A 12,467-nucleotide genomic window follows, 5' to 3' on the forward strand; every position below is an offset into this window, starting at 1 on the left:
TTCTGAAATCCCATGTCCCACCAAGCCATCCCATCTGTCCAGCTATGGCAGGGCTGCTAGTGTTTGAGCAGATGTGATTCTGTTATACCTTAAGATCACTCAAAATGAGGTTGAATTTGGTATGAGCTAAGCTTAAATGAAACCATGATTTGCAGGAATTTTTGTTTTCTGCAACAATGAGGGCTGAATGTTTTGGGGGGCTTACCTGCAGGCAGGGAGCAATGCTTATCTCAGCCTCGGGCGCTGGAACAGGCTCAGATCCATGTTATAGCTTCCATTGCCGGCTTCTCTATCCTCAGAGATGAGGCTGGAGTAGTTTAAAGCACAAATGTTACCCATATACGGAGGTGCTGAGGGCCGGCAGTGCGCAGGGAGGACTGAAATGTCCCGGCCAAGTTCAGCGGTTGGCTTGTGTACCCCCCCTGCTTCCCACATTCATCGTAGCCAGGCCAGCCTTATGTGCACCGTGGGATGTTTAGCGTTCCTGTGAGCATCCCGGGGCAGCCGGCGTCTCCCCCTGCAGCTGTGGGACAGCCAAACGCCAGCAGGGCTGCTGGCTGGATTGGCTGTGGTGGCCGAATCTTTCCTTTTTAGGCTGTGCTCCTGCTCCAGCTCAGAGCTTTGCCGCAGCAGTCCTGGCTTTAAACCCCTTGTGCTGAGGCCTTGGGATGGTTCAGGTCCTGGTGTAGGGAGTATTGCAACGTGGAGACAACCTGCATGTCCCTGGGAAAAATGAGAGATTGAGACAGCTGGGAACTGTCTCCAGCTGTCAGGGGCACAATGGGGGGTTGTGGCCCCATGGTTTGCACCCCCACACATGGAAATGGCTTGGTGGCTTTGGGCACATTTCCCCCATTTTCCCATGGTGGGACACAGTCATGCAACCAGCTCCATGTGGCTGTGGTCCTCCACAGGCTGCGTGTATGGACACATTGGGGCCTGGCATCTGTGCTGCCTTCATCCATTTTTTTTTCCCTCAGTCTGCTGTTTGGTTGTGTGTGTGTTGTGTTTTTTGTTTTGTTTTGTTTTGTTTTTCCAAAATGTCATATATGGCAACCTTGTGCCTTTGTGACCTCATGCTTGGCAGTAGGCCAGGGGACGCAGGCTAGGATGTGAAGCTGCAGTGGGCTCCCTACTTGAGCTGGGAACATGCAGTGCAAACATTAACAAGTGCACAGCCAGGGTCCAGGGGAAAAATCCAGCCCTAATGAACTGAGATTTCTCCCAGTGAAGGGGGATTATCAGGGCAGAGACATTGATGTGGGACATTGTTAGAGGTGTGGGTGAGGTAGCCGTGCCAGGGAGACACTGTGTCCACGTTCTGGCCCATGCAGTGACAGCTCTGAGGCCAGAGGGAATGTCAGGACTCCTGTGTCCATTTTGGAAGAGTGACTCTGCAGCTCTTGAGTCCTTATTGCTGCACCAGCACCTCAGTGTTCCTGCCCTGAGCATGGATTGGGACCTGATGACAGAGAGTGGGAGGCAGCACCTGCCTTGACTGCCCTGTGCATCAGTTTCACCATTTCCAATCCCATAACTCTCGGTGGCAGTTCTAGGGTGTCTCCACTGCCTCCTCCCAGCCCCAGGAGCTGGGGGAGAGGCCCCAGCATGAGTCTGTTGCCCTTAAAAAGGCACCAGGGAGTTTAGCAAACACTGGTGGGGTGGGGTGGCGCGGAGTGGGAGGCAGGGGCTCATTGCCTCCCCCAGAGGCAGCCCCTGTGTTGCAAAGGGGCAGGAGATTCAGGGACAGCACACACATACACACCCCAACCCACCCCACCCCACCCCTAGGGTGGGCTGTGTTCATCCTGCATCTAAAACCTCCTGGAGTGGGTGTGAGGGCTAAGTACACCAAAGGTGTGGGGCTAGGCTTTGAAGAACAGCATCAGGCTCAATGATGAGGGGATTTGTGGCCAGGACGTGCAGTGCCAGAGGAACTTTTTAACTATTGGGATGTGGGCAATGCTACCAGCAAGCTGGTAGATGCTACCCTGAGCATCTTCGGCTTTGCAAAGAGCTGAGCCTACCTGTCCCCAGCCGCTATGGGGTATTGGCACCCTAAAAGCCCAAAGATGGGAGCAAAAAGAGAGGGAAAAGTCTCAGTGAGGAACATCTCCTTGGCATGGGATGCTGAGGGTGCAAGGGACCAAATCCAGAGCCTCCTTGGAGGCTGCATTACACCAGCCCCATCACTTCGTGTGGTTTTGGTGTCTCAGGCATGCTAAATGCACAGCACAACCCCTCCCCCTCCCACCCCCCCTTCCCCGCAAGCCACCTCCCTCCCAGGCAGGGTTGGTCCCTCCAGGGTCAGAGAAGGCCAAAGGCCATCAGACGGTGCCCCATGAACTGGAGGTAATTCCATTTCAGTTTTGCTGGAACGTCACTTATAAGGACTTGTGTCTTGCTTGTTTATCAAAGCATAGCATAAAAGGAACAGACTCACCAATGGGTTATAGCCTCCCAAGCATCCCCACATAGATTTTTTTTTTTTTTTTTTAATAATAATTAACTGTGCTGGGTCCTACCATCAGCCCAAGGTCAATTTAATGCAATAAAACACCTTATATGGCCATATGGCTAACACACCATCACTTAGCCTATTTAGGGTCTTTGTTTAGAGAGGATCCGCCTCTGAGGTTTCATGGGCTCGCTGGTATTTATACCAACGGCACATCGGGACTCGGTCCCAGAGGAAAGGAGCTCTTGCGTCTGCGGTGAGTATTGCTCAGAACTGATTTCTCTTTGCTTGCAGGAACAGGAAGGAAAAAAAGACCCTATGTTTCCCCCAGGGGCTTTCGGGTGCCCTAGGGCTTCTGGAGTAGCCTTAGTTCAGTTTGCACAGCACAGGGAGGTGCAAAACCCAGCACGAGCCCTCCGGCCAGGGTCTTCTGCAGAGCTGAAGAAAGCTGGGCTGCAGCCAAAGTGGGTCATGCATTTCCAGTCATGGAAAATACCCACTTTATTATTATTATTATTATTATATTTTTGGGCTATTTGCCTGCTTTCCTCCAGTCTGGAGAGTGCATCTGAACATTTTTTCCCATTTTGGGGAAAGGCTGCAAGGGGCCCTGCTGCCACTGAGATGGGATCGGCAGCCACTGGACAAGAGGGCATTGCCTGCCTCCCTGCTGCCCGCTCAGGGGGCACTGGCTCAGGACAGCAACAACGGAGCTCCCAGGCAACAAGCCAATGGCATAGAGGCTTTGGAACCAATTTTGGTCATTGGATGGCACAGGAGGAAGAAGTAGCACTGCCACTGGGGTTGAACATCGCCCAGCTCTGAGCATCGTGGCCTGTGGAGGATTTTGCAGAGCCATGCATCCCCGCAGCTGAAGCTTCTCCTGAAGGAAAAGGACTCAAACCTTCAAATCGTCGAAAGCCCAACCTAGTAGCACAGCGTAACCCTGTCTCTCCCTCTCCTCACTGCCACATTAATGCTTTTTCCCTCCACCCCCACCCCAGCTTTTCCCCCAGGTCCCCCTGAACACCAGCCTCTCCCGGCCCCACCATGTGTGAGGAGGAGACCACTGCTCTGGTCTGTGACAACGGCTCCGGGCTCTGCAAAGCTGGCTTTGCCGGTGATGACGCCCCTCGAGCTGTCTTCCCCTCCATCGTGGGGCGGCCTCGGCACCAGGTGGGTACCTGGGGATCTCTCAGCTCTGCTCCTTCCTTTAATTGCTTAAATAAGGCTAATGTGGCTGTCTCTCCTGGTGGTGTTAGGGTGTCATGGTAGGCATGGGGCAGAAAGACAGCTACGTGGGTGACGAGGCACAGAGCAAGAGGGGCATCCTCACGCTCAAGTACCCCATCGAGCACGGCATCATCACCAACTGGGATGACATGGAAAAGGTGAGAACCTCCATGGGACAGGGAGCGGGCAATGGCTCCAGGTTCATCCCATGGGAAGACCCAACTTGTTCTTTCCCTGCCATAGATCTGGCACCACTCCTTCTACAATGAACTACGTGTGGCCCCTGAGGAGCACCCCACACTGCTGACTGAGGCACCCCTCAACCCCAAGGCCAACCGTGAGAAGATGACCCAGGTATGGCGCTGTGCCTGCCACAGGGCAGCCCCTCCACTTAGCTGCCCCATGAGGGTTTTGGGGGAGCAGTTGGTGAGCATGGGGGGGGCACATTCAGGAAAGTGACAGGGGGGTGACAGGAGCAGGCAGGGGTTAAATCTTTGTGCTACAATAAGGGCAGAGATCTCCACAGTCAGTTCAAAGGCCGTGCACAGGCTCAAATGTCCACACGGTGCACTGACCCATGTGTTTTTCAGTGCAATGCACAGGCTCACGGTTTTTAGTGTAATGCAATGTGGAAACCCATGTCCCCAGTTAACTCACTGCCTTTTGTGCCCTTCCTTGCAGATCATGTTTGAGACCTTTAATGTCCCTGCCATGTATGTTGCCATCCAAGCTGTGCTTTCCCTCTATGCATCTGGCCGCACAACTGGTGAGTACCATGTGTGTTATCTGCCAGCTGGGACAATTTGAGATGCTGTTGAGCCCCATCCCTTGCCACTCTCCCCTTCCCAGGCATCGTCCTTGATTCTGGGGATGGAGTCACCCACAATGTGCCCATCTATGAGGGCTACGCTCTGCCCCATGCCATCATGCGTCTCGACTTGGCTGGCCGTGACCTCACTGACTACCTCATGAAGATCCTCACTGAGAGGGGCTACTCCTTCGTCACCACTGGTATGGGGATGGGAAAGGGGATGCTGGGGTTGGAGGCCACCACTGAATCTGCACTGAAACCATCTGTCACCGTCTTTTGCAGCCGAGCGGGAAATTGTGCGTGACATCAAGGAGAAGCTCTGCTATGTGGCCCTGGACTTCGAGAATGAAATGGCCACAGCTGCCTCCTCCTCCTCACTGGAGAAGAGCTATGAGCTCCCTGATGGGCAGGTCATCACCATCGGGAACGAGCGCTTCCGCTGCCCTGAGACCCTCTTCCAGCCCTCCTTCATTGGTGAGCCCACCCAGTATTAACCCACCACAACTGCAAGCAGGTGGTGATTTTCCAATGGTGGTCTGCAGCAGTGTTTCAGGGTGTCCCTGCAGTGCCTGCACCCCAAATGCACACTAACTGTGGGATGAACCCATGAGCAGCTCTTCTGGGGAACACTGAGGGGGGGAAAGGGGAAGGCTGGAGAGCTGACAGCCACCTTCTTCTCCAGGCATGGAGTCCGCTGGCATCCATGAGACCACCTACAACTCCATCATGAAGTGTGACATTGACATCCGCAAGGACCTGTATGCCAACAACGTCCTGTCTGGTGGCACCACCATGTACCCTGGCATCGCTGACCGCATGCAGAAGGAAATCACAGCACTGGCCCCCAGCACCATGAAGATCAAAGTAGGTGGGGGGGTACATTCAACCCCCAACCCTCCCCACTTTGGGGCAGTCTGGGGGGTGTGGTGGACTCCATCCCGCCCTAACGGCCCATGTCTTGGCAGATCATCGCCCCACCGGAGCGGAAGTACTCGGTGTGGATTGGCGGCTCCATCCTGGCGTCCCTCTCCACCTTTCAGCAGATGTGGATCAGCAAACCCGAGTACGACGAGGCCGGCCCCTCCATTGTCCACAGAAAATGCTTTTAAGCATCCCCTGCCTGGTGCCTGGGCTGGGGCGCCCTGCTCCTCCTCTGCCCCCGCTGCTCCTCCCCCCTGCTGCCCACTGCGCAATAAAGCCTTTTCTCCAGGCTCTGCCCCTTTTCTGAGAGATTTTGGGGTGTTGTGGGGTGGGAGGGCATGGGATGGGAGGCAGGGGTAATGGCGGAGGAGCAGAGGCACCCTGACCCCTGTTCCTCTGTTGGTGCCCCCAAACTCATGTTCACGCCCTCAATCTATTGTTGGTGCCCTCAACCCTATGGTGTCGCCCCCAACTTGATATCGATGCCCCAAACCCCACAGCGATGCCTTAACCCCTGTGGTGGTGCCCCCAACCCCATGTTGACATTCTCAGTCCCCTATTGATGCCCTCAGCCCGCGGTGGCGGCCCCGTCTCTGAGGAGGCGCCCCAAACCTGACCCTGGAGTTCCCGACTCCGTGGTGGGTCCCTCCCGCCGCAGTCCCCCTCCCCGCCCCAGGGCTCCCGCGTCCCGCCCTCCCCTCCCCGCGCGTTGACGTCACGCGGCTCTGCGCGCGCGCCGCTGGTCCTTTAGAATGTCGTTGGTTTAGAATGTCATCAGTACGTCATCAGCAAGCGGCCGTGACGTGCGAGGCGGGAGCGGCGGCGGGGAGATGGGGCGGTGCGGGGCCGCGTTGCGCCTGGCGCTGGAGGGGAACATCGGTACCGGGGGGGGGGGGGCACCCGCGGCCGGGCGGCTGAGGGGCGCCGGCCGCGCGCGTGACCGCGCCTCTCCCTCGCAGCCGTGGGCAAGTCCACGTTCCTGCGGCTGCTGGGCAGGGCGTTCCCCGAGTGGCACCTGGTGGCCGAGCCGGTGGCCCAGTGGCAGAAGGTGGCAGCGGGTGCCGAGGAGGTGAGGGGCCCCGCGCTGCGGTTGTGGTCAAGGAGACGTGGAAACAGGGGCTGTGGGAGACGGCCCCGCGTTCTGACGTGGGGTCGTGCCATCGCCTGCCCCCCCCCTCACCAGGCTTCCGGCTTTGGCAACCTACTGCAGCGGCTGTACCAGGAGCCATCCCGCTGGTCCTTCACCTTCCAGACCTACTCCTGCCTGGGCCGGCTGAAGGCGCAGCTGGAGAGGCCAGCAGGGCCTGCGTCACCCGTGCGGGTGTTCGAGAGGTCTGTGTACAGCGACAGGTGCGGCACCCCACAACCACTCCTTGTGTCCCTTACTGTGTCTGGTGTGACGGGAGCAGCTCCACCGTTGCTACTGTGTGTTGGCCGTCACAGCCTGACAGATGTCAGGCAATAGCACTGCTGGGGTATTGTGTGATGCCATGTACCCTTGGGTGCTACGGGCGATGCTGCACTGATGCTCAGGTGACTGGAGGTTGCTGAATAGAGCCCGTTTCTTTGCTACAGCGTGCAGATGCTGATATGTTCACCATGCTCCAGGGTTCACGGGTTCCACGATGGCCATCATCATGCCATGTGTACTGACTTTCCTGTGGCTTGCCACCCTGTCCTTTCTGTTCCTCCCTAGGTATGTCTTCGCAAAGAATCTCTTTGAGACTGGCCACCTGGACATGCTGGAGTGGGCCATCTACCAGGAGTGGCACTCCTTCCTCCTGCAAGAGCTGGGTGACCGTGCCACCCTGCATGGCTTTCTCTACCTGCGGGCCACCCCACAGGTGACAGAGCCCTAGGAAGGAGAGGGATACGGGATGTGTTTTCTATTAGTGTTTTTTTTCAGGTGCCTGAACTGTGTTTGCCTTGCAGAGGTGCCTGGAGCGGCTGTGGCGGAGGGCGAGGGTGGAGGAGAGGGGCGTGCAACTGCTGTACCTGCAGCAGCTCCACACACAGCACGAGCGCTGGCTGCTGGAAAGGAGCACCAGGTGAGTCCTGGTGGGAATGGCACAGGGCCACCGTGACATTCAGCTCCTCCAAACCTATGAATATCAGGGTGTTCGGGGGACTGGGTTGCTTTATCCTCTTGAGACAATGCCATCGGGCACCCAGCCCTGGATATCCCTTATCTTTGACCTCCTCTCTCTTATACAGGGTGCATTTTGCAGACATGAGGCACATGCCCATCCTGGTGCTGGATGTCGATGGGGACTTTGAGCAGGATACAGCCATGCAGGACATCCTGATGGCGCAGGTCTGTGGAGTGCATGTTGGGGCTCTTTTGTGGCTGGAGTTGGAGTCAACATCGTGCTGACCTCCAACCTTATTCTGTAGAAGCAAAGCCGGTGACAGACTTGAGATGCTCTGTCTGGTTGCCATCACAACATCCTTTCACCTTTTTTTTTTTCTCTCTTCAGGTAGAGTCTTTTGTGAAGTCACTGCAAACCAAAACTGTGCCACCACACCCTGACCCCTGCTGAGCCCCACACCCCCAGAGCTACCAAACCCTACTGCATGGACAAGGGAACAAACCTGGGTACTGCTCCATTTGGGGGCTAGAGGTGTATTCCACCAGTGGCATGGAATGCTTTTAAAAGAGTATTGGGAGGTGCAGCGTGACACATTGGGAGACCCATGCTCTGCTGTGTTGCTGTCTCCAACACATCTGTTGCTGCTCAGCAGGGATCTACAGCTGCTCTGCAGCATGGGTTGAACGTGCTGGTTCTATTCCAAATGAAAAAATCTTTGTGCTTTTATATGTGTTACGGTTACATCAAAACCCTGTTACTTTCTTGTTTGCCCTTTTTTTTTTTTTTTCCCCACATAAATTAAAACCAAAGCATTGCAAAGCTCTTCTGTGCTTTGAACCAGGGAGGGACATGGGGGGGAACTTGATCCCTGCACTGGTCTGTAAGTTGAGGCTTGAGCGGGGGTCACCCCCCTAGTGCCACCCACAGAGGACAAAGTGTCCCAGGGAGGGTGTTGGCCCCATCTCTCCCTTTCCTTGCAGCCCCCTTCTAGGGGATGGTGCCAGGATTGCTTTTCTGGGGAAAATGTTTGGAAAGTTGCACGTGGGGGGAGTCTTCAGTCTCTTAAATCCCCTTTTTCCAGGGCCAGGTGATTTTTTTCCCCTAAGCGGCTTTTAGGGCCAGGAACAACTCCTGCATCAATAAAAAATAATAATTAGTCAAAGGGGCATTGTTTCTCCTATTTTTATTCTTCCTGAGCATTTGTGGCTGATGTTAGGGACCCTGAATTGCTAACTGGCATGGGGGCAGAAGGTGCCCAGATGTGTTTCCTGGGGATGTGCTGATCTGGGGAGAAAATAGGGATTTGATGCCTTCTCAGTGGATGATGTCCAGGTAGTGGGTGCCCCTTTATGGGTGCCCCTTGGATTGTGGGGGCCTCTCCCAACACTAACAGGATGCAAGGCCCACTTGAGGGTGCCTGCAGTGGTGTGGGCGACCCTACATAAACAGGGATGGGGTGGGGCCAAGCAAGTGGGAGGGGGCACCTGGCCTCACAGTATTTGAGGGGGGGAAGGCAGGGTATGGTGGGAGAGGAGGTGCAGTGCCAGGATTGGGGAGGCCACAGGAGGTTGCTAACCCCAAGGTTTTCTTGAGCAACCCCATGATAACAGTGGAGCAGGACCTGCGCAGACCCCACTACCAACCCTTCAGTAACACCTGAGTGGACACTGACGTGGCCCCACACCTGACAACGCTCTGTGCCACCCCCCACCTTTTTTTTTTTCCAGTAACACTCAGCATACAAAATGGGGCATGGATGGGTGGACATCAAGTTGCTGCTGTGCTGCAGGCTGAAGTTGCACGGCTGAGGAAGGCTGAAGTTTTGCAAAGACTAGTGCCACAAGAAATAAAATTTTTAAAAAAATGGGGAAGAGGGACGGAGGAATTGGGAAAAACTCAGGGTTTGCAGGGGTGCCAGCACCTGGCTTTGCAAAAAGTTTGAGAGTGCAGATGCTGGCTGGTTGAAATTCTAGCTTGCTGTCTGGAAATCAAAGTTGGGCCCTTGGCAGGGTCACATCAGTCCAGAGCTTCCCCATCTCTGAAGAAGCCACAGCAGTGGAGGTGAAGTGATGTGCCCCCCCTCCCCCCCCCCTTCCCCCGTGCCATGCCTCAGTGGCTGTGGAGAGGAGTGGGAGGTGGGGGCAAATCTGACACCAGCAGCATGGTGTGATAAGAAGATGTGAGGGGAGAGGGGAAGGAAGGTACCACTGCTTCACTTGGAGGTGAGTGCTGCACTGTCCTCCCCACCATGTACATTTGGGGTGATCAGGGGCAATTTGTGCTGTCTGGGGGCTTGTCACTGCGAGAAAGCGCAACTGGCAGGGGAGGGCAGGGGAAGAACCTTTCTGGTGTTTTTGTTGTCGGCATTGTTTTTTAAGGTGTTTGCATACAAGATAATGGTGTTGCCTTAAAGGCAGCTGTAATTGCTTATTCTGCCCCCAAAATCTCAGCTTGTCCTTGGGGTGTCATCAAAGCACCACCACATGGCAGGTGACAGTGGGGGTGTGTCACAAGGCAATGAGAAGTCTCCTGCACTTCAACTTTATTTTTCTTCAAAATTTGTGTCTTCCATCAAGTATTGGTGTTAAAAGGGCAAAACACTGTGCCACTCCACTCACCCATGTCGTTGGGGGACCTTTTAAGAAGGGGACAGCCCTGCCCCTAGGCCACCCCAACCTGACAAGCAAGCATCCCAGGCTCCAACTGCTAAGCCAACAAGTTGCAGCAGTTTCTGTATCTGCATACCGGACCAAGATCACAGCACTTTGCTCCCTCATTTCTAGTTTTACTGGTTGGGGTGGTTGCAGTGAGATGATTTATTATATAGCATATATGGTTCTTGACCACAGGGGATGGCAAAGACTGGCCCTTCCTGGTCCCTTGTGTACAGTTTTGGGGGAGTTCCTGGCTTTTTTGGTTATTCAGAGTGGAGTTTTTGCTCCTAGCAAAGCTTTAAGCCAAGAGGTAGGGATGGGGCAATGCTCCCTGCTTGACTTCTTAGGTCTCAAAAAGTTCTCCTCCTTTGCTTTTCAGGGCCTCACTGCTGCTGCAGGTGGATGAGCAGCTGCCCAAACTGGCACTTTTTTACCTTAAAACTGCAGGCAACATGACAGCTGAAGTGGCTGAGAGCAGCCGAACTTGAGGACCCCCTCAGCCCACTTTCTGTCCCTGCATTGTAAATCAGACCTTTCACCTCCCAGCAGGGAGAACTTTGCCCTTATGAAAAAGCCACATCCGTGAGCCTGGACTTTGGGGCTGCCTTTCTCCATCGCTGCAACTTAAAAGGTGGCTTGGGAAGATGCTGCAGGGGTCAGTAGTAGTAGCAGAGGGGCTTCCTCAGGGTCTCCCTGTGCCATGGGGCAAGAATTGCTGGTGGGTCCCTGCACACACCAGGCTCGTCCTCATGGCCTCAGGAATGTGCCTCTTTTCCCACGTCCTCACACCTCTCCCGGGGGGTTGTTGGCACCAGGACTGGTTTTGCCCGTTCCTCCAGCCACGCTGCCTGTTGTTGCCAGCTGGTTGTTGAACCTCCCTGTGCTCAGCATCATTGCCCCTCAAACAGTTGAGCTGCTGCACTTGTTCCTTTTCCTTTGGGGCTTCTCTGAGCCCCAAATATTTTTTCAAAGGAAGATGCTGGAGGCCAAAATTTAGCTTCACTCAGTGGTGCTGGCAATGATTCCTTTCCCAAATGGTTCTCGCATCTTCTCACTCCATTTCAATAAATAATCAGCATTTCACCAACAGCTCATTACCAACACCAAAAAACACAAAGCAAAGCCCTGCCTGGGTGATTCCTACCAGCTCTGGGGTAGTAAACCCCGATGGGATACCCTGGTGCCAAGGGGAATGGGTGCACCAGCCCACAAACTGTTTTTATGGTGCCAGTGGGACAAGTTGTAACCAAAGCCCCTAAATGAATTTGGCAGCCTGTCTCCATGCCAAAAGCTGCAGAATAGGCATAATCTCATTGAAAGGATTACTAAAAAAAGTTTATGAATTTGTCTTTTGGGCAAGGGGGTTTCCCTGGTTTGCTAGCAGAAAAAGCTGTGAAATTGCCCCAAACTGGGATGAGGAGGGTGGCATTGCTGAAAACATGTTAGGGTGATGGCTGGGGGCAGCCAGGGCACAGCACCATGGCTCATCCCATTTTCAGCCATGCTGTCATCCACAGGACACTAAGATGTCATTGTTTGACATGGTGCAATGTTCACCCATGTCACCATTCCCACACTAAAAATATTCCAGATTTAGGCTGTTGATGTTATCAGCTGGGCACTGGAGGAAGAAGGTGGGAGGAAGCAGGCACCTGCATTAATTAAATCCACTTGTAATTTTGCAGGGCAACAGCAAAACAAATGGTGGCAGGACCTGTTGCATGGACTGGCAGCTGAGGTGGCTACAGGGCCATCAGCCATGCTGCAACGGTGCTGGCACAACTGCATCTTGCAAGGCGCAAACAGGAGGACCCCAGTTCCATGCATGGGTCCATCCATGCTCCCATTTATTTTAGCCAAGGTGCGGGTGAGCTGCCATTTCAACAGGGGCCGGCTCTGTGCAGCCCTAGCAGAAAGGACAGCAAACAGTTTGGGTCCGGGCACGCCGCCCCCGGGTTTGCACCTTCGGGGCTTGGCACCTGCGGCTCGCTTCCAGCGCGTCGCTTTGCTGCGAGCCGCTTTGTGCTGCCGAAACCTCTCCTCCCGCTGAGCTCGCACCGGCTGGGCCCCGAGAAAGAAGCTCCCGGTGCCGCGGGCATCGCACCGCCGCTTAGGGGCTCCGCGGGGAGCCCCTCGCCCAGGCGCCCCTGGGCGCGGCGCTGCCGGCGGAGGGCGCGGGGGCCACGGCACCGGAGCTCCCCCCGGCCGGGGCCGCGCGGCGGGCGGAGGCGGGGCCCCCCCGAGGCGAGCCCAGCGCGACGACACATAACATGGCCGCGTCGTAGCGGCGGGGGCAGCGG

General features: G+C 55.3%; 2 protein-coding genes across 4 annotated transcripts; both read left to right on the forward strand.

The window, feature by feature from the left end:
• Positions 1-2,586: 2,586 nt before the first annotated feature.
• On the forward strand, positions 2,587-5,716 carry ACTG2 (actin gamma 2, smooth muscle). 2 transcript variants are annotated; one of them, XM_035345307.1, is made up of 9 exons: positions 2,587-2,714; positions 3,463-3,634; positions 3,721-3,849; positions 3,935-4,045; positions 4,373-4,457; positions 4,541-4,702; positions 4,785-4,976; positions 5,185-5,366; positions 5,468-5,611. In XM_035345307.1, exons 2-9 carry the CDS (start codon positions 3,509-3,511, stop codon positions 5,609-5,611), a joined length of 1,131 nt encoding a protein of 376 aa, XP_035201198.1. In that variant the 5' UTR covers positions 2,587-2,714; positions 3,463-3,508. The 2 variants fall into 2 exon arrangements, with proteins under 2 accessions (XP_035201198.1, XP_035201199.1); XM_035345308.1 differs by lacking the exon at positions 2,587-2,714 and having other exon boundaries at positions 3,509-3,634; positions 5,468-5,716.
• Positions 5,717-6,221: 505 nt separating this feature from the next.
• DGUOK (deoxyguanosine kinase) lies at positions 6,222-8,679 on the forward strand. 2 transcript variants are annotated; one of them, XM_035345314.1, is made up of 7 exons: positions 6,222-6,302; positions 6,383-6,492; positions 6,607-6,773; positions 7,120-7,267; positions 7,356-7,471; positions 7,638-7,737; positions 7,901-8,679. In XM_035345314.1, the coding sequence occupies exons 1-7, from the start codon at positions 6,254-6,256 to the stop codon at positions 7,961-7,963; spliced, it is 753 nt and encodes a 250-aa protein (XP_035201205.1). In that variant the 5' UTR covers positions 6,222-6,253; the 3' UTR covers positions 7,964-8,679. The 2 variants fall into 2 exon arrangements, with proteins under 2 accessions (XP_035201205.1, XP_035201206.1); XM_035345315.1 differs by having other exon boundaries at positions 6,607-6,755.
• The last annotated feature ends 3,788 nt before the right edge of the window (positions 8,680-12,467 follow it).

This window comes from Oxyura jamaicensis, chromosome 22, assembly GCF_011077185.1.
Source record: "Oxyura jamaicensis isolate SHBP4307 breed ruddy duck chromosome 22, BPBGC_Ojam_1.0, whole genome shotgun sequence".
NCBI lineage: Eukaryota > Metazoa > Chordata > Aves > Anseriformes > Anatidae > Oxyura > Oxyura jamaicensis.

Excerpts from the sequence above, each read along its gene's own strand:
- ACTG2 (XM_035345307.1), top strand. The coding sequence starts at position 3,509 with ATGTGTGAGGAGGAGACCACTGCTCTGGTCTGTGACAACGGCTCCGGG. Across the intron at positions 3,850-3,934 it reads ACTGGGATGACATGGAAAAG|ATCTGGCACCACTCCTTCTA; the intron begins GTGAGAACCTCC and ends TCCCTGCCATAG. Across the intron at positions 5,367-5,467 it reads CCAGCACCATGAAGATCAAA|ATCATCGCCCCACCGGAGCG; the intron begins GTAGGTGGGGGG and ends ATGTCTTGGCAG.
- DGUOK (XM_035345314.1), top strand. The coding sequence starts at position 6,254 with ATGGGGCGGTGCGGGGCCGCGTTGCGCCTGGCGCTGGAGGGGAACATC. Across the intron at positions 6,493-6,606 it reads TGGCAGCGGGTGCCGAGGAG|GCTTCCGGCTTTGGCAACCT; the intron begins GTGAGGGGCCCC and ends CCCCCTCACCAG. Across the intron at positions 7,268-7,355 it reads ACCTGCGGGCCACCCCACAG|AGGTGCCTGGAGCGGCTGTG; the intron begins GTGACAGAGCCC and ends TTTGCCTTGCAG.